Genomic DNA, 23,055 nt, shown 5'->3' with positions numbered 1-23,055 from the left:
TTCATATTTTTTTCAGTGAGCTTTATTGAGCACATAGAATTATTTGAACACATTAATATGGTCTTGTTCACATTGGTTACTGCCAGCTCTCCCCCAGGGAAGGTTTCATTCTTTTACCTGTTTGATGGTGGCAAGACTGCCTTAGACTTAGTTTGCAAATTGAATTTTCTCTTCATAATATTAATGATTCTTCATAACAGAAGGCTTCCATCCATGTCCAGTCCTAAGGAAGCTTGGTTCTTTTAAGATAGGCAGTTGACTATAATGATTACGGGTGTGGACTTTGAAGTAATTTTATCTCCTTTCAGAACTTATTGTAATTATCATTTATGTCTGTATCAATTTTGGGCAGGTCGTTACTAATTTCAGGTTTCCTCACATATAAATGATGACATACATCTTAAAGATTTTTGAAAGATATTAGAACAAGTCTGTGTAAAGAGAATGTAGCATGATATATTGCCCCTAAATAAATGTGTGTTAGATATTCTGTACTAGGATTTGATGGTACTGGTTTATAATAATGCTAAGCTTTTTAGAGTTAATTTCTCCAAATACTTTTTTTTTTTTGTTAGACTTATTTCTAACTAGGATTTGTCTTCGTAAGATAGAAGGTATATTAGCTCCCAGCATTTTATAGTTGGTCTGTAGTTCCAACCACTAGATGGTGACACTTGCATGGCTAACTGTGCTTTGTTTTTGTGGTGTGGGTTTGTGTGACTGTGAAGGCCAAGCGTTATTAGAATACATTGTAAAAGTTATTTAGGAAAGTAGAGCAACTAAAGTGAGTTTAAGTTTATTTTTACCATGTGATGCACATCCTCAGATTCCCAGCTTCAGTGTATTTGAAGTCAGTAGTTTGCCTCACATCTCACAGGAGTGGGCGCAGTCAGTGTAGTGTGCTTATTCCTTACTCTCATGACCTTGGAATGTCCCCGATCTGTAGATTGTCTTCGAGCTGTATCAGTGAATTCCAAATTCTCATGAAAGATCTCCACACTGCCCTTATACCCTGGACTCATCCCTTCTCACTCCTCAGGAGCATTTTCCCTAAATATCTCCTGGTATCTGTGTTACCTGTTCCTCCCACTTGTCCCTAGCATGCCTGATAACATCTTGCCCTACCATCTGAACCCCAGCTCTTTTTTTCCCTTTGGATTTGGTTTTTTTTGAGACAGGGTTTCTCTGTGTAGCCCTGGCTGTCCTGGAACTCACTCTGTAGACCAGGCTGGCCTCGAACTCAGATATCCACCTGCCTCTGCCTCCCAGAGTGCTGGGATTACAGGCGTGCGCCACCACCGCCCTGAACCCTAGCTCTGAAAGTCTCTCTTTGCACCCACCTGGAGGCATAAAAAGCATCAAACTTACCAAGCAGAACATCTGAGTTTTTACCTAGGCATCTGCTGCTTTCTCATGTAGGTGAGAGGCACTGCCATTTCCCCCAGTTACTTCAGCCTTAGAGCATGAGTCAGCTCTCTGGCTTACTCACCTTCTCAGAGCTGTTCTGCCCCACTTGCTTCTAAGTCACTGCCTGTCTGATGGCTCACTCTGTTTCTGTAGCCATGCATTTCTGGCTGCTACTATTGTAATAGACTAGTGAGACCCTGTTTGTAATGGTGATAGACAGGCTCTTACCCCTTGACATTGGCCAGATGAGACTTGGTGAAATTCTGGAGAGCGGTGAGAGTTAAGGCTGTGTGTAACAGCTTTCTTTGACTTGTGGGAGAACAGCATATAGGAGAGAGCCTGTAGATTACACCTCACCCAAACCCCCATTCACGGTTTGCTTCCAAGGCACACTGATTTCGTAGGTATCACTGGAGAAGTTTCTCATGATAGTGGTCATCTAAGTTCATTTGTAGAGCCATTGGCAGCTTTCCATAGGCTTGTCTTATCCTCCCTTCTCTCCCTTTGCCCCCGACCCCATCTTGTTTACTTGAGATCCCAGTAGAGTTAGCCAGGAAGCTTTCGCTTCCGGCTCTCTCTGTTGTCCAAGCAATCAATGGTCATTTCTAGATGCCTTTCTTTCTTTCCCTCCTCAGGCCCAGCCCAAGTTGAGTTCTTACACCTTATGCACTCTTTTATCTACTTTCAGTTTTCACTGTACTTATCCTGGTCTTATTGGGAGTTATCTCATCCATGAATTTCTTTAGCCCATATTAGTCTCCTTGTGGTCTCCTTGTGCATGTTTTTATATCCTGATAGCTTATTCCGCTCCCTTGATCTGGATATCTTTTAGAAATGTAAATCATCTCAGTGTTGATAAAGCCACCACAACTACATTGGGTTAACACTGCTAGCCCTAGCCTGTTATGTTTTCTGTGGCCATGGTTTGGCCTACTTCTCTAATATAATTGCTTCCTTTCGCCTTATACTATAATCATCCTGGTTTGACTTTCTATCCCCTGCACATGAAGTGCTTAGTCTTGCTTTGGGCTCTTGCCTTTGTCTGGAATGGACTTTCTTCCAATTTTCAGATGTTTGGCTTGTCTTGTCATTCAGGTCTCAGGTGGTATACATTCCTTGGAAGAATCTCCTGTTCGCCTATTGCCCATTGTGAGAAGATACTTGGTCGTCACATAAAGTACTTCAGAAAGTTCTAGAAGAATAGTAGAGACTTTTTCTATCCTTGCTCAGAGAAAGTCACCTATAAATATTTATCAAATATGCCATTAACTAAATAGCCCATTAGATTTGAGCTGTAGTAAATTAGAAATACAAAGTAACCTAGCACTGTGCAGTTTCTTCTGGTAAGTGAGCTTCCTATCTAACTTACTTGGCTTGGTCCCCAGCTGTTCTTTGTCTCATTGTCTGGCATTATCTTACCCTGCCCTGTGTAATCCCTGAGCCATTCACCTTGTTTCCTTCCTTGTGCTAGCTTAGTTCCATGTTGTTAAGGCTGCCTTTAAACTGGCTGAATCAGACTTTGGTCATTTATTAACCACAGTGACTTTAAACCAAGTTTTTATCTTTTAATGTTTCCTATCCAACAGCTGCAGTAGGGCTTTGCCTTTTCAGTTTGTTCCAGACTGAAGTTGAATTAGGAGATAGGCTGCAGGGGTTGGGAGAGACCACAGACTGACTTATGAGGTGCCAAGTGTCCTCTGATCCCCAGATGGAGGAACTCGGTGGTGCCACTGTTGAGCTGGAGGAAGGACATGAACAAAGACATGAACGAGAGCGAGAGGGTGGGCAGCTCAGGGATCTGTTAGGAGCGAGCTCTTCAGTGCTTACTTCACCTTAACTGTTGGGAAATAGCTCATTTGCTCTTCAGATGTTTGTATATTTAGGCAAGAAAGCCTCAGCTGGAAGCATTGTATTTTCAAAACAGAAGCGGTAGGTGAGAAGGCATTCTTTTCTTTTCACTTTACTTTTGTGTTCCATACAAATCAGTGGGAGGTGTGTTTGTATGTGTGTGTGTGCATGTCTCTGTGTATGCATGTATGTCTAATACAAAAAGTAAATAGAGGGCTGGAGAGATGGCTCAGTGGTTAAGAACACTGACTGCTCTTAACAGAGCAGAACAGAGGTTCTGAGTTCAGTTCCCAGCAACCACATGGTGGCTCACAACCGTCTGTAATGGAGTCCAGTGCCCTCTTGTGGTGTGTCTGAAGACAGCTGCAGTGTACTCATATAAATAAAAGAGTAAATAGAGTTATAGTTGCTGCCCTGGTGAACTTTCTAGTTTATCTTGTTCTTTGGATATGGACAGCTTTGTTGGGTGGTAATATGGTATGCCATCTTCCTCTGCAGCACTGGGGCACTGACATTTTGATCAGTATAATCTTTTGACAGCTGTTTTCCTCATAGACTCTTAACATCCTTGGCCCTGCATGGCCCCTGCTACTAAAACCTTAAACACATGTAGTGACAGTTGAAAAATACCTCCATGAATTTCCATAAGTGACAGCTGCTACATTGTAATAACTGCTTCTAGTTATTTAGGCTGAGCAGAACATGTGAAGTTAAGAGGATGTTTGGCTAACACAACAGACTTTCATCAGTTGTTAGGCTAGGCAGAGACTGGTGGTCAAATCATTGCCTGGTTTTGAAAGTAAATGTTTTATAGTGACAGAGCCATTGTCATCTGCTTATTTCTTGTCTATGGCTGATTTATGACACAATGGTAGCGCTAAGTAGTTGTGACAGAAACTATACTGCTCACAAAGTCTAAAATATTCGCTAGACAGGCTATTAGCATGTCATCCTTTGCTCTAGAGACCAAAACCCTCCAAAGGCCTTAAAAGCTACAGAGATGTTTGAAATATTAAACATCTCAGAACTAAGGCCTCTCTGCCCTACCTGGAATCCCATCTGCCTGTCCCCTCCTCTCCTCTTTTCCCTTCTCTGTTCTTTCTTCCCCTACTCACAATCCTCTGTCTTAGGAGTTTTCTAATTCCTGTTGCTGAAATGATGAGATGGACTAAAGAAAGAATGGTCACTGCTTCTTGTGTTTCAGGGAAGAGCTTGTTTTTACAGCCCTTACACACCATTGTGTTATTTCCTGTTCCCTCTTGCTTGCCTTCTATGCTTCTCTCTGTTTTCAGAAGTCTCATGCAGCAGGTAGGACAACTAGAGTGGATAGAAACTGTGATATTAGTGTCTTCAAGTGCACAAACATTTTCTTTGAGCTTAAAAGAATTAAGCACAGACACACAGACACACATATACACACACAAGAAAACAAAACAAAACAAAAAACCAAACACCTGCTCAGGTCAGCTGTCGTGGCATAGTCAGGAGGCAGAGGCAGGTTGATTTCTGAGTTCAAGGCCAGCCTGGTCTACAATAGTGAGTTCTAAGCCAGCCAGGGCAGCAGAGTGACCCTGTCATAAAAAATAAAAAAAAAAAAAAAAACCACAAAGAAAAACAAACCTATTCTGATTTCCAAGTTCAGAAAGAAGTACACAGAAGGATTAGAGAAAAATGAAGTAAGTTGAGATAGTTGTAGAAGGCACTATGGCCTTGTTACTGCAGAGCCATCTTCTAGTGTGTTCCTAGAAGAAATTTGATAAGAGGGCTTTTCTGATGAAAAAATGGATTTGGTTTAATTCATGGGAAGGAGTGAACTCCATTCATGTCTTGCCATTTTCATATTTTGTGGACTTATTAAAATAAGCAGATTTGTCATTAAAAAGAAGACAAGGTGTATGGGTGAGGAAGAGATGCCCTCTTCTGGCTCTCCTCTCTCCACCTGAGGCAGATGGCAGAAGTGACCCCTAGATCATGAGTCCTGAGAGCAGGAGAGCTAACCCTTCTCCTCACAGGCGTACTATCCCTGGGCAGCACAGTAGAGCTGGCCCTGGTGAGCCAGCCCTCAGCCCTTAGGGTTTGACATGGGTGGCACTGACCATTCCCCTTGCCAGCTGTGGCACTGGGTGAGCTTGCCAGAGCAGTGCTGGAGAGCTTGGCCTGGTGGGGCTGGCTCGGGAGCTGTGGGCTCCAGACCCCGGTGCAGAGCCAGGGCTTTGAGGTGGCCATCCCAACATTTACCCAGTCTATGATCGGCTGGAGCAAGTGAGGAGGCCTGGCCTGCAGAGCTAAAGCACCAGGACCTCTGTGACACAGGAGCCAGTACTGAGAGTGTAGCAGAGGTCAGAGGCCTCAAACAGACAGATCAGGGACTCACTGCAGGGAACCCATGCAAGTAGAGATGTGTGGACAAACGAGTATGTTGTGTGACAGACACGCTGTGTGACTACAGCCTCCATGACAAGATTTTTATTTTTTTTTTTTAATTTTAGCTTAATTTCTTTTACAGGGAGGTTGCAAGGGTGGAGGATAGATATGAAGGGATGGAGAGATGAGAGGAATTGGGCTGCATGATGTAAAATTCATAAAGAATCAGTGAAAAGTTAAGAAAACAAGACAAAACAACTTGCTATGATCATGAGGTTTATTTTCTCTCTCTTTTTTCTTTCTTTCTTTTTTTTTTTTTTTTTTTTTGGTTTTTTTCAAGACAGGGTTTCTCTATAGTTCGGGCTGTCCTGGAACTCACTTTGTAGACCTGGTTGGCCTCGAACACAGAAAACCGTCTGCCTCTGTCTCCCAAGTGCTGGGATTACAGTCCTGTGCCACCACCGCCCAGCTTATTTTTTCTCTTTTATTTAGTCAGAATTATTCTGTGACGTTGATATTCATTTCTGTTGACGTATAATTTTCTGACATGTGTATGAAATGAATGAAAATGTAGGTAGTACATATATTTAAATACCTCTGTCAGAAGTCAAACTTGGAAGATTAAAACTGTGACTTTGTACATATTTCAGAAAAATTCATTTTCTAGTACAGAGGTTCTCAACTTGTGGGTCATGACCTAGTTGAGGGGGTTTGAATGACCCTTTCACAGAGATGACATATCAGATATTTACATTACTATTCATAACAGTAGTAAAAATATGTTGTAGCAACAAAATAATTTTATGGTTGGGGGGGTCACCACACCCTGGGGAAGTTATTAAAGGATCTTAGCATTGGGAAGGTTAAGAAGCACTCTCTAGTGCATGTACAGAGGATACTAGAAATGGGTAATTGTGGTTAGTATAGTAACATCCCAGAAGTTTCTGGTACTAGTAGATACTGCAGCATTGTTTAAATTAGCTTTGGAAACGACCTTTATCTAGTGTTGTGTGCGTCTTGTTAGTCTTGTGTAGAGAGATGTTTGGTTCTCTCTGACTTAATTAGAAGCATCTGAAGGCATTTACCCATTTGTGTAAATAAGCAGCTTAAATACTGGAAGTGAATTTGTGGTTTAATCCCCATAACCGTATAATTTCAGTAAGTGATATCTGCTTGTCTTAGTTAGGGTGTCATTGCTGTGAAGAGACAACCCAACTACAGCAACTCTTACAAAGGACAACATTTAGTTGGGGCTGGCTTACAGGTTCAGAGGTTCTGTCCATTATCATTACGGTGGGAAGCATGGCAGCATCTAGGCAGGCATGGTGCTGAAGGAGAGTTCTACCTCTTGTTCTGAAGGCAGCTGGAAGATTGGCTCCTACGAGGTTAGAAGGAGGGTCTCATTGCCCACCCCCACAGTGACACACTTCCTCCAATAAAGCCACACCTACTTCAACAAGGCCACACCAACTTCAACAAGGCCACACCTCTAAATAGTGCCACTCCCTGGACCAAGCATACTACTACACTGCTGAAGCTCTGTGCAGGTTAGGATTTATTTTAGGGCATATTTATACCTTTTTCCTTTGCCTAATAGGACCATACTAGACCTTTCAGTCTGAGCACTATCACCGATCCAATATCCTGTCTTCTATATGTGCTTGTCTTATATGCATATTAAAATTTACCTACTTAGTAAAATGTATTTTTCGCATACTTATACGATTTTGATCAGTTACCACCCACTACTTCTGCCCTCTAGTCTCCATGGGAATCCCATTCCCGTTGACTAAATGCATTTTAACTGAAGCCAGTCCTTGTTAGTGAATAATCACAGGGGGACATATAAAATAGCAAGTCTTCTGATGAGTATATTCTCAGCTGAGGTCAAACAAGGGTGTGGTCTACCATTGTTTCAGCTGATACCACTATAATTGTTATCCTCTTCATGGTATTGAGCATTGTTTTTTATAGTTGTGTGCTTTCTGTTGAGTATGTTATTTAAAATCACCCCTAGGCCTAGTGCACAAAATTATCCTGCTGTTATAGTATGCCTGTAATTGTTTCAAAGTATTAGTACCAGCATCAACTTAACACCAAGACTAAATATAATTTAAGGGCTGTTTTTAAATTCCAGGGATCCATGAGTTTTTTTCTTTTCACTTTATCCCTTCACTACTGTGCTTATCCCAGGCTGGATTTTATGTTTTTCCCTAAATACTATCAAACTTATTCATTTCTGCTCTTGAATTCTCTACTTAGGATATTTTTTTCAGATTTTCTTTTTCTTTTTCTTTTTCTTTTTCTTTTTCTTTTTTTGGTTTTGGTTTTTTTGAGCCAGGGTTTCTCTGTGTAGCCCTGGCTGTCCTGGAACTCACTCTGTAGACCAGGCTAGCCTTGAACTCAGAAATCTGCCTGTCTCTGCCTCCCTAGTGCTGGGATTAAAGGCGTGCACCACCACCGCCGGCTTTCTCCAGATTTTCATATGGCAAGTTGGTTTTTATTTTCAGTAATGGCCCAAATAATACCATTTCAGGCAGGCCTTTTGTAACTACTAAGACGGTGCGGGTAGATTTCCCCTGGTACTTTTAGTCTTCTTATTCTCTATATTTTCTTTACAGCAGTCGTGTTTATTCAGTTACTCATTTCATGTCTGCTTTTCACATTAGAATGTAACTTCTGTTTAAGTAGACATTTTGTGTCCTCCATTGCTATATACCAAACCTGTAGCTCCTAGTATGTGTTCACTATAGATTTGACTGACTGCGAATGCGGGCCATATCGGTTTGCTTTGATGATTTTCTTAGAAGGATTTATCATAGTTTAGTAGAAACAGAAAAATCTGAAAGTTGATTTGCTCAAAATTTAGAGAAATAATGTGCATGGCAGAAAGGGAAAGGTAACTGAGATTTGTGTGCGCTGAGTTTGTTTAACTAGTCAATATTATCTAGGCTATATGGGCAAGGGCATCTTAGAACCAAAGAAAAAATCTAGGTGAATCTTTAAGCATAGGACATTTATAATATGGTTATCTGGGAAAAGAATAGTCCAGGCAGAGAGAATAACAACACCAGTGCCCTAAAGCAGATGTATGCCTAGTGTATCTGAGGACTAGCAAGGAGTATGACCAAAGCATGATTAAAGTACACCGTGGAAAGGGGCCAGGGCAGAGGGGAGGTTAGAGACAGACAAGGGAGCCAGTCCCTGCAGGCCTCTGTAGTCACTGTTCTGTTGCTGTGAAGACACCAGTGTGCCTCTAATAAGAGATAGCATTCAATTGGGGGCTTACTTACAGCTCAGAGGTTTAGTCCATTACCATCAAGGCAGAGAGTGTGGTGCCATGTCGGCAGGCTGCTGGAGCAGTAGCTGAGAGCTACATTCATGTCCTTAGGCACAAAGAAAGAAGGGGAGGGGAGGGGAGGGGAGGGGAGGGGAGGGGAGAGAGAGAGAGAGAGAGAGAGAGAGAGAGAGAGAGAGAGAGAGAGAGAGAGAGAGAATGAGAATGAACATGAGAGCATATATCAGAATGAGAATAGTGCGTGCAAGGTCCTTCCTTGGTATTTTGAATCTTCAAAGCCCACCCACCAATGACATACTTTTTTTCAGCAAGACCACACCCATACTAACAAGGCTGTGCCCCTAATCCTTCTGATCTTTTTAAATAATGCCACTCTCTTATGACTAAGCATTCAAATATGTGAGCCTTTGGGCTCACATTTTACCCATTATTTATTTATTCACTTTACATCCCGATCATAGCCCCCTTCTCTTCCCAGTCCCCTCCTCACATAGCCTCGCATATGCCCCCTCTCCTCTGAGAAGAGGGAGGCTGGAGCCTTTTTTATTCAAAGTACCACAGGCATATTTTTCTCAGTGAGGTTGAGAATTAACCGCTGCCTGTCGTGTCTGCTGTGCCCTATTACTACTTAACTTTCCTTATTTTATCAGTTTGCTCCTCTACGTAGTTTCAACTCTTCAGTTTCCTGATTCCACAATGAGGAATTGGATAGGCTTGTGCCAGTTGGACCAGGCCATAGAAATGTGTACAAAGTCAACTAGACAATGGATTTGCTTATTTGGATTTCATATTTTTCTTTGTTCCAGTTAGCTATGGCCTGGGTGACAGAACTTGTGGTCTTGCTTCCCTTGAAAAAAGGACTGGTTAAAACCCAGTTTCTAATACCTACCAATAAAGGCACTATAACTATATATATGTTTCCTATAACTGTATAATATTCAGCCTTTAAGCAAGGATGCTATAGAGAGAATCTTGTGGTCTAAAGGAATGAAGGAATGTTTCATATGTATATAAAAAGTACAATACATTTGAAAACCTAGATTTGTGATTTCTTGGGAAAATACCCAGGATTATGCTGACACATCATAAAATTGGCGGAACTGGCAGCACGCCCACCCTCCTGTGCAGCCCAACAGCCATGCTTGTGTGGGCAGCTCTGACTGGACTTACTGGGCTGTGGAGAAGAAGAGGAAGGAGAGATTGGGAGGGAACACGTTAGGGAGTGAGAGGTGCTACAGGAGGGCAACGGGGTGGATGTGATTGTATTTCTTGCAAGAAACTCAAGAATAGGAATCATGGTAAAATGATTCTGACAGAAAGAGCTGAGACGAATAATGAATAGTCTGAGGAATGAGGAGGAAGGTGGCCACACTGTGTTCTCAGTATTAGAAAGTATTCTTGAAGCTCGACTAGCCTTTCACCTAGAGTTAAACAGAGTGTTCAGGTAGGTGTCTTTTCATCGAGGAGTTCTGTGAGCTAAAGGCTATGAAGGAGCTGGGCTTGGTGGCACACCACTTTAATCCCAGCACTCAGGAGTCAGAGGCAGGTGGATCTGAGTTTGAGGCCAGCCTGGTCTATGTAGTAAGTTCCAGGCCAGCCAAGGCTACATGGCAAGAACTGGTGGCAAAAGCCTCTCAAAGCCCAAAAGGTGCTAAGAGTGGTCTCGGCTTGCTTACTCATTTCTGTGTGATTTGGCGGGAATCCGAGGCTGCCACCTTCCCCGAGTTGAACATTTAACTTGTCATTAAGCGTGGAGCACTGCAGCGGGGTTGCTCCTCCTGGCTGTGGGTTGACTGCCACGCCTTTAATGACTGAAAGCAAACTGAGTACAATGCTCCCACCATGTCCTCTTTCTTTGTGCTTTGTCAAGATGGTGTGAGACTTAACCTGGGGTCTGCCCATGGCCTTGGCTGGCCAGCCCATCCAGGGATCCTCCTGTGTGTGTCCACTGTGGAGACATTTCCCAGTTTGTGCCGTGCTTGGGTCATGTGAGTGCAGAGGAGCTGCACGAGGCCCTCAGGTTTGTGCAGCAGGTGCTTCACTGATGGAGCCGCGGCCCCACGTGGGGAGTCTGGGTCTTCACCCACAGCATACTTTCCTCAGTAGAGTGGACGTGTGCTGAGATGGGGGTCTCTAGGGAACCCTATGGAGTAGACTTACAAAAACATGGTCGTTTGAAAAGGATGCCTAGTGAGAAATAGGACCAAGTGTGGCTTAGCGTGAGGCTCCAATGTTATACTTGATGCCTTCAAACCCTACCGGAACCTTGTAGCTGCAGCGTTAGCTGCCTTTGGGAAGTTAGCTTCTCCTTTAATCTTCGGCTCTCTTATTTATGAAATGGAGATAATCACTAATGTCACCTGGGGTTCTGGTGAGGGTCAACTACAGTAATGAACGGAAAGTAACTGGCATTGTAGGCCGTGCTCAGGTAACGGTTAGCGTTTGCTAATATATAATCACAAGTCTCTTTGCTGTTTCCAAGTGTTATGTAAAATTGACAAGTATGTTTAAGGCCCACCCAACTATGCATGTAAACCATGGACTAAATAACAACCTAGATGGTTTAGGTCAGTCTCTTGAGTTGCCTTTGATGTGGTTAAGTGACTCAGTGAAAACAGGGTGTATGGCGTTTCACTTCTGCTCTATGTACAGTGATCGTGTACAGTAAGCTTGCTACCCTAACTACATGAAATGAACTCTAAAATAGCAATAAAAAGTTTGTGAGTTAGATGAGGAGATGACTCAGATGATAAGAATGCTTGTTGAATAAGTGTAAGGACCTTTGTCCAAATCTCCAGCACTCGCTGAAAAGCTGCACATGTGTGTCTGTAACCTCAGCATTGTTGCCTGAGGGATAGTGGATCCCAGGAGCTCACTGGCCAGCTGGCCTTACAAAACCTGGATTTTTCAGGCTCAGAAAAGACCTGTCTCAAGAAAATGACGTCAAGAGCAATAAAGGAGGACACTGTCCTAATGCCTGCACCCACACATCAGCACAAGCATGCACTACACACATACACATACATATTATATGATTATAATTTATATTAGAGAATATAACATGGTAGCAGTTGTTTATTACCAAGTATTATGTATTGTACATACAGAACACATACTGAGAAAATGAAGAGTCTAAAAACAATGCTTTAAGAGAGGATAGTACGTGATAGTATGTGACAGAGATTGTCAGTGATTCACAGCCCCAGGACTGCAACGTGCTCAAGTACTTGGAAAGAGGAGCAGTGCTCATTAACACTGCCTAGGAAGCAGGAAAAATGTACAACCTCTGAAGACTTTGCATCAAGTGTGCCAAGGGCAATTTTGCAGTTACTGAGTTAGTTTAGCAGTTTGTGGCTACAGTTGAAGATAATAACTGAATACCTGACTCTCAATCTTAAAATGAAAGGTGGTAGTGTTCATTAGTTATTAGTCTTGTTGCTGTGACCAAAAACTTGACAAGAAGCCACTTAAGGGAGGAAGAGTGTATTTTAGCTCCCAGACTGACAGGATGCATCCCATCTTTGTAGAGAAGGTGTGACGGCAGTAGTTCCACCCTGGCAGAAGTATGTGGTTGGGACTCCTGTCTCACACCCTGATGGAACAGGACAAAGGGGGAGGCAGGAAGCAGGGCTGCTATTTAAACATTTTAGGTCACCCCCTAGTGATCCATTCCCACTGAGGTGTTACCCCTTAAAGGTTCCACAACTTTTCCAAATAGTGCCACCAGCCGGACCAAGTGTCCATACATATACCTTTAAGGGACATGTCACAGTCAAACCTCAGCATACTGGAAGTTATCTGTATATTATTTTGGGTGCATTTTACCCATCTTTTAAGCTTGGCATGTGTTTATATTTATATTTGTCCTTTCCATGACCAAAATCAATCTGGGGGAGAAAGGGGTTGCTTTGCTACATCTCCACATCACTGCTCATTGTTGAATGAAGTCATGGCAGGAACTCAGACAAGACGGGAGCCTGGAGCAAGAGCTGTAGAGGCTGTGGATGAGAGCTCACTGGCTGGCTGGGCCTACTTCTTATAGAGAAGGACCACCAGCGCAGAGTGGCCATGTCCACAAGAGGCTCAATCCCTAATTCAAACCCTACAGGTTTGCTTGCTAACAGTTTAATCTTATGGAGGCATTTTCTCAACTCAGGTTTCCTCCTCTCAGATGAATTTAGATGTGTCAAGTTGTCATAAAACTAGCCAGGATGACTGTCATCTCTGCCAGGTAGATTGCTATAGCAGAACCTAGGCATGGAACAGGATAGCAAGCTTTTAAGACCAATCCTTTAGAATATATATTCCATCACTGAAGTTAATTAAAAAAGAAAGATAATTGATTTCTTAGCCCACAAATCTTTTAAATAATAGTAATATAATAATAATAATAAATAGTGTATAAATGCTATGATGTGTGTGTGTATGTCAGAGGTCATATTTATAGAGTTAGTTCTCTGTTTCTACCTTTAGGTGGGATCCAGGGATTGACTCGAGCATTAGGCTTTGCCCCCTTAGCTATTGTGCTAGCTCAGGCTCCAGAATCTTAGAAAGTAATTTATAAGCTCTCTCATTTATATTTTGCCCTTTTCTGTTTTTTTCCTTCCATTTAATTTACCTAAGCTTTTATAACAGCAGTCTTTAATTAGATTATTAGCAGTCTTTAATAGAAAATTTTCTTAGTGATTATTTTCAAGTTCCTGAGTTTCAAATTTAACATGTACTCTGAAAGTTAAAATATACTAATGTAACTTTAACAACTGCAGATACCAGGAGGCAATTCAGAAGTGGGACGAAGCACTGCAGCTGACCCCAGACGATGCCACCCTTTATGAGATGAAATCACAGGTAACGATGATAAGCACTCTGAGTTTTACTTTATAATTGTGCTGGTTTTTTTCCAGTGAGCAGTAATGAATAAATTTGTCTGCTGTCATTTCTCTTTTCTAATATAATTATTTTTTAATTTTAGTATATTATATTTAACTTTGTTTTGTGTGTATAAAATGTTTTGTGTATAAAATTATAAATACATTTGATTTTGCAATGATCTCAACTATTATTTCAGCCTAGCTCTAAGAAGATATACCATATAGATAAAATTACTAGTTAATTTTTTAAATAGATAGAAAGTTTCTATTTTGCTTATAAATTGTCTACTAGTAGCTCCTTTTTTTTTCCAAAATGAAAATGCATTGTACTTTGGAAGATATGTCATAAGTCCATTGTGTCATCATCCAGAGCTGCTACTAGAACATGCATTAGTCATTCAGCAAAGATGCTTGAGGAAACCCAGACCTAAGCCTGACTAACCGAAGAGGAAGAGGTTGAGACTGCCTTTCCTTTACAAATTGCCCAGTTAATGTCACTTGATTATCAATAATTTTTACTCAAAAAGGTCTTTCTTAAGGGTTTCATTTCAAGTTTTTCAGGTACTTTGGATAAATTAGATGTGAGAGCTTAACAAACAAGACTTTGGGAAGGAGCTGTGTATCAGTTACTACTCCTAGCAAATAGGATTAAACTGTAACTGTTGTGGATGCTGCATGAGACTGACCAGGGATGACTTATCACCAACTTTGGTACTGTGCCAGGTTTGGGATGAAGGCTTTGTGGAGGCTTTGCAGGCTGCTGCAGATAGTTATCTTTGTGGGTGGCCTGTTGGTGCTGAGAAAGTGACCGTGCAGAGTAATGATGAAGGACAGCATCTCTGGGAACCCTCAGCAGAGGGCTCATTCACAGTGAAGACTGTCCCAGGGCACTCTGGAGACCATGGAGCAAAGACTACTGTACCTCTGAAAGAAGACCAAACTGAGCACTTAGAGGAAAGAAGAATAAAAGAAATTATTAATAAGTAGTCTCAGTTTATTGGTTAACCCATTACTCCCTTGTGGAGGAGAGTGATGGAGAAATCAGTGGTCATGAGGCTGAAGACAAGGAAGAAATGTCTGGTGACAAACCTTAAATAGAAGTTGTTCATTCAGAGAGAGAGAGAGAGAGAGAGAGAGAGAGAGAGAGAGAGAGAGAGAGAGAGAGAGAGAGGGAGAAAGGGAGAGAGAGGGAGAAAGGGAGAGAGAGAGGGAAGGAGTGGGGAGGGGGAGAGGGGAGGAGGAAAAAGAGGAGGAGGAAGAGGAAGGTATAGGAGTGAGGAGGAGGGAGGGGAGGAGAATGGTGTGGTGATTTGAAAGAAAATGGCCCCCTTAGGCTCCTAGGAGTGGCACTCTTAGGAAGTGTGACCTTGTTGGAATAGGTGTGGCATTGTTGCAGGAAGTGTGTCACTGTGGTGAGGCTTTGAGGTCTCAGGTGCTCAAGCCTGGCCCAATGTGATACTCCCTTCCTGCTGTCTGCTGATCCATCCAGATGTAGAACTCCCAGCACCATTTTTTGCCATTCTTCTGGTTATGGTAACAGTGGACTAAATCTCAGAATTGTAAGCTAGCCCCAATTAAATGTTTTCCTTTGCAAGAGTTGCAGTGATCATGGCCTCTCTTTGCAGCAATGAAAACCTTAACTTAGACAAATGGTGACAAGAAACAGAAGACTAAAGAAAGGTACAATGATCAAGAACACTCAGCAAAACCAATCCTGCTTGGGTGGGAAATCCTGAGGACATTAGTAATGAAGAATGTGGACAAGTGCTTGGCCAGTGGTTGGGAAGCTTTGCTTGACAGTGAAGCGCTTTGCTGTTGAAGGGCATTTACTTGGCTGTGTTTGCCCTAAGACATGTTTCTTTTGATCTCTTTGAAAGCAGAGGCAAAAAGAAAAAGTTGTATGCCTACTGTATCATGGGTGCCTGTCAGGAGTTAATCCCTGAGTATATGATTGTCATCCCAGGGGAGGCATAGTCTAAGGATCTCCTGTCAGGAGTTAATCCCTGAGTATATGATTGTCGTCACAGGGGAGGCATAGTCTAAGGATCTCCCTCCACGTAGGTCCTGTGATAATTGTAACAGATAATTATAACAAAGCAATATTTTGAATGTTTTCAAATGAATTTGATTAAAAATTGCTTAGTTCACTGAACTGGCAGATGATAAAGACAAGTTTTATGAGCAGTTCTTGAAAACTGTAACTTGGAGATCATTGAAGACTCAACAGTGCAAGAACTTTTCAGGGCTGTTCTAGTATTCCATCTTCTCTAGGGATGAGATGGTTTGTCTACGACTGCTGTACCAGAATAAAGGAAAGGCAGAAAGACATCTACTCCATCACCAAGTACTTTGTGATTACCTTGGTCTTTGGGAAACATCTCTAAGAACATGGTTAGAGATGATACAAACAATGAAGCCCATTGATGAGTACTGCATCCAACAGCTAAAGGAGTCTGAGCAGAGGATTTCAGTGTCAGTTACCAAAGGGAGAAGATAAAGAAGAGAGAAAAATAGGAAGAGAAAAAGACAAAATTTCTGCAAAAGTATAGAAAGAATCCTTGGAAATAAAGTTGGAAAAGGTAGTAGTCACACCACACTTATTGGAAATTTCTCCAGGGTGTCGGTCACAAGTGCACATGAGTGGACAGTGAACATGGAAAGAGTCAAGCCTTAAGAGACTTCACCAGAGACATGGCGGCACAGAACCACTGTGGATATGACAGGCACAGCGGTGAAGGATGTGCTCATCTTGCTGCATGAAACTGTGCTTGTGGCTTCACTCTGGAAGATCCTCACACGCATGCCAACAGGATTTGCAGGGTCATCAGACTTGGTCTAAGTGTTGTTGAAGATGAAGGAGTATCTTCTGCGGCACTCCTGCTGCTGAGACTGGAGGGGATGAAGGAGACCAGCTTCATCGGAAGAACCAGTAGTTCTTTTCAGTACATAACCTTCATTTCTCCTATTTTCCAGGATTTTTTTTTTGTGTGTATTTTTGTTAACATTTAAAAAAAAAATCTTTGTAACATGACAAAGTCTACATAATGGTTCTTTCTGTTAGTCATTAAAGAAAAGCTAGAAATGCCTTCTCTGGTTTCATCTTGGCTTACTTGAAAAGGTTAGTAGAACATTTGCTATAGGAAGTCATATAACCTGTGTTAACTTTGTGATTGATACCAAGATGGGATTCTTAGTAGACCAGATCTTGTCACTGAAAGGTTCTGAGACATATCTTGTTTGAAAGAAAAATGAATGTTAAGATGCTTTGAGTTCATCTTCTAGGATTTCTTTTCAAAGTTTCCACCCCCTCTAGTTATCTCTACATGTGCTGATCTTAGAAATAAGTATGTAAGCTGAATCTGCCTGATAGAAAGAATTCCCACAGGACTTGTTGCCCAAAAGAAGTACTGAAACCTTTAAAACTCCCTAGGTATCAAGAAGCCAGTTTAACAGTGAGTTAAGTAAGGCTCATGAATGAAAATGGACTTCTCAAGTCACATCTGCCCAAAAGGTAAATACAGAAGAGATAAAAGAGAAAACAAGTGTCTAGATTCCAGTGAAAGGCTCCATAGCTATTACCAGGTAGAAAGCTAATGTATTAAATGAACATTTCTAATATTTTGTGGAAAAATTCTATACAGAAAGCCTCCAAGCACCTGAATTAGGTATTTAAAAAATATTGAAAGTCTCAAACAGAGCTGGGCATTGGTGGCACATGACTGTAGTCTCAGCGCTTACACTAAGGCAAGGAGAATTGCAAGGTCCAGTCCACTTTGGGCTCCACAGAGAAACTCTCAAACCAAAAGTAGAAAATACACCCAAGAGGAGTAGACAGCAGGAAATAATCAAACTTGGGGCTGAAACCAACCAAGTAGAAACAAAAAGAACTATACAAAGAATCAACCAAACCAGGAGCTGGTTCTTTGAGAAAATCAATAAGAGGGCACAGAGACTGTCTAACAAATCAGAAATGAAAAGGGAGATATAACAATAGAAACTGAGGAAATTAAAAAAAAAAATCATCAGATCCTACTACAAAAGCCTATATTCAACAAAACTGGAAAATCTGGATGAAATAGTCAATTTTGTAGACAGATACCAAATAATCAAAGTTAAATCAGGATCAGATAAACCATCTAAACAGTCCCATAACCTGTAAAGAAATAGAAGTAGTCATTAAAAGTCTCCTAACCAAAAAAAAAAAAAAAAAAAAAAAAAAAAAAAAAGCCCAGACCCAGATGGGTTTAGTGCAGATTTCTATCAGACCTTCAGAGAAGACCTAATACCAATCCTCTTCAAACTATTCCACAAAATAGAAACAGAAGCAACACTACCCAAATCATTCTATGAAGCCACTGCTATGCTGTGTATTTGCCCTTGGAGATGGAATAGTTTCTGTCTAATCAGTAACTTTTCACAATTTCCTTTCATAGAGGACTTCATAAAAGATTTTTTCTACTTCTATCATGTTTAATGTTCCAAATACATTTTAAAAACTGGTTGAGTGCATATTACTTTTAGCTTCAGAAGACATCATGTATTTTTAAGAGGCATTTAACTATTATAAATTATTTTGATGACTTAAAAAATGTCAATTCTGAGTTGTGTATTTTATTAGTTTAATAAAAAATGTTAAAATAGCAAAACAAAGTCTCTAAAAGAGCATTAAGTATAATTTTTGACAATTATTTCAGTTGAGTCTTGATCTGTATTAACAAGCCTTGGTCACACAACACTCTCAAATGAGAATCACAGGCTTTCCCGGCTTTCAGTTATTTTATTGAGGAAGAATCCAGATAAATTAAGTCCCCTGAAGCAGAGTTTGTAAAGCCCTTCTCTTGCATGTCTTCAGGTTCAGGGCTAAAATATGTGCAGATTAAGGCAAGGTTTATAGTGAAATATATGAAGAACTTAATTTAGAACTGTAGAATAGTGCTTGTGTCAAGAATATTCCAAAGATTATAAATGAAATAAACTATTTTCCATGGGTTGAAGTGAAGCATTCAGGTCTCCAGTTCTGTGAGTTTTCTGGTGTGTGTGGCCTGAAAAGCTCAGGTCTGAGGCCTACAGGTTGTTTCATTCTCTCTCCAGGTAGATGTGTACTTGGGACAGGGTGGTGTTAAACTTACTTATCTAGTTTTAGCAGCAAGACTTGAGTGTTTCCTAAAAAGAGCACTGTAAATAGAGCAACTAGAAGTGAAAAATGATCTCACCTAGCTGTGAGCTTCTGTGGCTCTTGGTTTTGACCACATGGACATAGAGATGGTTTATCTTTTCATTTATTTTGGGAGTGAAAAAAAGGTATAGAATTTCTGGTTCTGAATGTAAAGCAGGGAGTCAGAGTCATGGAAATGCTGCGTGCCAGATTAAAACATATTTTGTAAAGGAAAATCATTGTTCGTGTATGATTACCAACAGTAGTTTGTCAGTTTATCTTACATATGCTTATGACAGGTTTTTTTTTTTTCTTCTTCTTTTTGGCATGCAGGTCCTGATGTCTCTTCATGAAATGTTCCCAGCAGTACATGCAGCAGAAATGGCTGTCAAGCGTAACCCACACTCATGGGAGTCTTGGCAAACTTTAGGTCGAGCTCAGCTTGGATTAGGGGAGATAGTCCTGGTAAGGAAATTAGATTGTTATAATGCTCAAATTTAAGTACATTTTGATTTTCAAAATAGATGTTTTATGGGCGCATGTTACCCCTTACTGCCCCACCCCGGTCTCCTGGACTCTCTCTACCCTCTTTGTCTCCCTTGCCACACCCTGTTAGTGCACATTGTTCCCTTAGACTAACTTACTTTTGTGCCATTTAATGTATACATAGATGACTTTATGCGACTCTATAAAATCTAGGAACACTACATGAGAGAAAATATATGTTTGTCTTACTGAGATGGGCTTGATACATTTAATATGATTGTCTTCAGTTGCATTCATTTTCCTGAGAAAAATATAGCTTCATTCTTCTTTATAGCTTAGCAATGCATTGTATCTGTGTGCATACTGGCCTCTTCCTTATCTCTCAAGCTGATATCAGACACCTGGGTTGTTCCTCACTTAACTGTTGTGAGCATCCTTGTTGGACCTTCCTTCGAGTTTAGCTTCTTTGGGTCTGTGGAGTATAGTGTGGGTATCCTGTAATTTTATGGCTAATATCCACTTATTAATAAGCACATACTATGTGTGTCCTTTTGGGTCTAGGTTACCTCTCTTAGGATGATATTCTCAAGTTCCATCCATTTGCCTGTAAAGTTGATGATGTGCTTATTTTTAATAGCTGAAGAGTGTATTCCATTGTGTAGATGTCATTTTCTTGATCCATTCTTCAGTTGGGGGACATGTAGGTTGTTTCCAGTTTCTGGCTATTATGAATAAAGCTGCTGTGAACATAGTTGAACAAGTGTCCCTGTGGTAGAGTGGAGCATCTTTGGGTATATGTCCAGGTGTAGTATAGCTGGATCTTGAGGTAGAACTATTCCCAGTTTTCGGAGAAAATGCCAAATTGATTTCCAAAGTGGCTGTACAAGTTTGAGCTTCCCCAGCAGTAGAGGAGTGTTCCCTGCTCTGGATCCTCACCAGCATGAGCTTCCCCAGCAGTAGAGGAGTGTTCCCTGCTCTGGATCCTCACAGCATGTGCTGTCACTTGAGGTTTTGATCTTAGCCATTCTGATGGGTGTAAGATGAAATTTCAGCATCATTTTTATTTGCATTTCCCTGATGACTAACTAAGGACTTTGAATATTTCTTTAAGTGTTTCTCGGCCAGTTGTGATTTCTCTGTTGAGAATTCCCTGTTTAGCTCTGTGCTCCATTTTTTTTTTTTTTAAATTGGGTTATTTGAGTTGTTGGTATCTTAACTTTTTGAGTGCTTTATAAATTTTAGATATTAGCCCTCTGTCAGATGTAGGATTGGTGAAGATCCTTTTTTAATCTGGCTGCCATTTTGTGTTAATGGCAGTGTCCTTTGCCTTCCAGAAGCTTTTCAGTTTATGACATTGCACTCCTCAGTTCTTGATCTTTGAGCCTGAGCTGTGGGTGTTCTGTTCAGGAAGCTGACTCCTGTACCAGTGAGTTCAAGGCTATTCCCCACTTTCTGTTCTATTAGATCTAGTGTTTCTGGTTTTACTTTGAGGTCTTTGATCCACCTGGAGTTTGAGTTAGGGTAATATTGTATCATCTGCAAAAGGGGACAATATTGCTTCTTCTTCCCTATTTTTTGAATGATCTATATATTTTTCTTTTTTAATTCTCTGGCTAGGACTTAGGGTTTAGTCATGAGTAGAAATGGGAAGAAATGGTTGTCACTAAATGGTCAGCCCTAAAAACATACATACAAGTAACATTATATAGACCGAGCAGGTTATAGTTAGGAATATATGCATGAGCATGTGCATATAATAACAATTAATGAAAAAGAGACCTTGAACTTAAAGTGAGCAGGGAGGTGCATATGAGAGCATTTCCAGGGAGGACAAGGAAGGGAGAAATGTCGTAATTATATTATCATCTATAAATAAATAAATAAATAAATAAATAAATAAATAAATAAATAAATAAAAGAAATAGGAAGAGTTTGACTCATTCTTAATCCTGAAGGAAAGTACCTAGTTTTTCACTGTTGAGTGTGATGGTGGTTTTGGGTGTTCTGTGCATGGCTTTTATTTCTATCTGTTCCTAGATTAATCATTGTCTTTTTAATCCTAAAAAAAGATAATGAATTTTGTCAAATGTTATTCTTCATCTGTTGGGACAAATCCTATAATTCCTGTCTTATGTGGCATACTAATTGTCCCATGTCAAACTATGTAATTAGCATGATTCTTTACGATGCTCAAACCCTCGTGGGAGTGGCCCTGATTTAGTGACTTTTCAGCACCAGCAGTTTGTCAGTCTTCCACATCACACTTGTGTGCTTTTTCTACCATAATTATCTAATTATTATGACAGAAGCCTATTTTTTTAAAAAATTAATTGTAAAAATTATATTTATGTAAGCGTGTGTGTGTGTGTGCACGCATGCATATATATACCCATACTTACTTGTAGGTCTGTACCTAACTTGGTGGCTTTTAGAAATAACCCTAATAAAAACATCTTTCCTCCCAGGCGATTCGAAGCTTTCAGGTGGCCCTCCACATACATCCAGGGAGCCCCGAGCTGTGGAAGGAAGACCTGTTGTGGGCAAGAAAGCTCCAGGAGCAGCAGAAAGTAGCACAGAGGATTGAAAAGAAAGAAATGCCCCCGGAAGGACCGGACCTCTCCCCAGGCTCCATCCCGGACTATGACTTCGAGAGCGATGAGATTGTTGCTGTCTGTGCAGCTGTGGCGGAAAAACAGAAGTCGGCATCTGCAAATAAAACAATGGTTATCGTGTCGGCGTCTGGGACTGTAGAGATCGTAAACGAGAAGGGAGAGGGCTCTTCCACCCCGGATGGCTCCGTCTTTATCAAAGCCCGATGAAGCCATACACAGTGGAAAATATTTGAATCCTTTTTTTCTTTTTGGTTGTTACTTAAAGCTTAGATGACATAGGGATATGCACTGTGGAGGAAGGGGGAAAGTCCTGTTTTAAAATGAGGTTTTTTTTTTAGATGAAACATGCAAAAATCAAGTTGTGGAATTACTCTTTAGTGAGTGGACTGTACTTCTGTAACTTTCAATATGTACTTAAGGTTAGCATCTTATGTGAAATGTGTTTTGACTGATAAGCATTTAATTTGTCTGTATGGGAGAGTACCCTCAAAGGCAGTGTTTGGAAAGTGCGCTCTTGAATAGTGTATCCTGACGGGCGTGTGACCACAGTGCTCACATGGAGACTTTGCTGTGTGATAAAGGAGGTGTGTGCTTCCTTTCCCTCCTGTAAATCTGCTGTTGTCATTCTCCTATTTTTCTTGCTTCACCAGTGTAAGTTTTCATCAAGATTGAATATTTCTGGCATCCATTTGGATTCAAAGTGATTGCTTCATTATATGTGAATATTTGAAATATTTGAAGTTTGCCTAAAAATGCATGCAGATGTATGTGTCCTGAACATTTCTTTGAAGGTTTGTTGTCCTTGTTATTCTAATGTTCTAATTTGTGCTTCTGTTTTGACTTTAAAGTTAAGAAGTGGTGAGTGTCTTCTTCAGTATGTGATAACTGTGGATACCGGTGTGCTAGAGATGCATTCATTTTACTGTTACGAGTGAGACATCTTTACCACAAGTCAGTCCTTTTGTAAAGATGAATGGCATTTGCTGATTGTCAGTAAAGTCTATTCCTGCATCA

The 23,055-nt window shown here is 40.9% G+C and overlaps 1 protein-coding gene across 6 annotated transcripts in view; it reads left to right on the top strand.

Annotated features, from left to right (window-relative positions):
• The window catches only part of Ttc33 (tetratricopeptide repeat domain 33), a 31,414-nt gene extending 8,359 nt beyond the window's left edge, over window positions 1-23,055 (top strand). For all 6 annotated transcript variants that reach the window (XM_052159471.1, XM_052159472.1, XM_052159470.1 and 3 more), the window contains exons 3-5: window positions 13,684-13,765; window positions 19,277-19,408; window positions 21,895-23,055. In XM_052159471.1, coding sequence (XP_052015431.1) covers window positions 13,684-13,765; window positions 19,277-19,408; window positions 21,895-22,248 — 568 coding nt within the window. In that variant the 3' untranslated portion in view covers window positions 22,249-23,055. The remainder of the gene's footprint in view (window positions 1-13,683; window positions 13,766-19,276; window positions 19,409-21,894) is intronic.

The sequence above is a fragment of the Apodemus sylvaticus genome, chromosome 16 (genome assembly GCF_947179515.1).
Source record: "Apodemus sylvaticus chromosome 16, mApoSyl1.1, whole genome shotgun sequence".
Classification (NCBI taxonomy): domain Eukaryota; kingdom Metazoa; phylum Chordata; class Mammalia; order Rodentia; family Muridae; genus Apodemus; species Apodemus sylvaticus.
The sequence above is the reverse complement of the archived record's forward strand: the minus strand, read 5'-3'. Positions and strand labels throughout refer to the sequence as shown.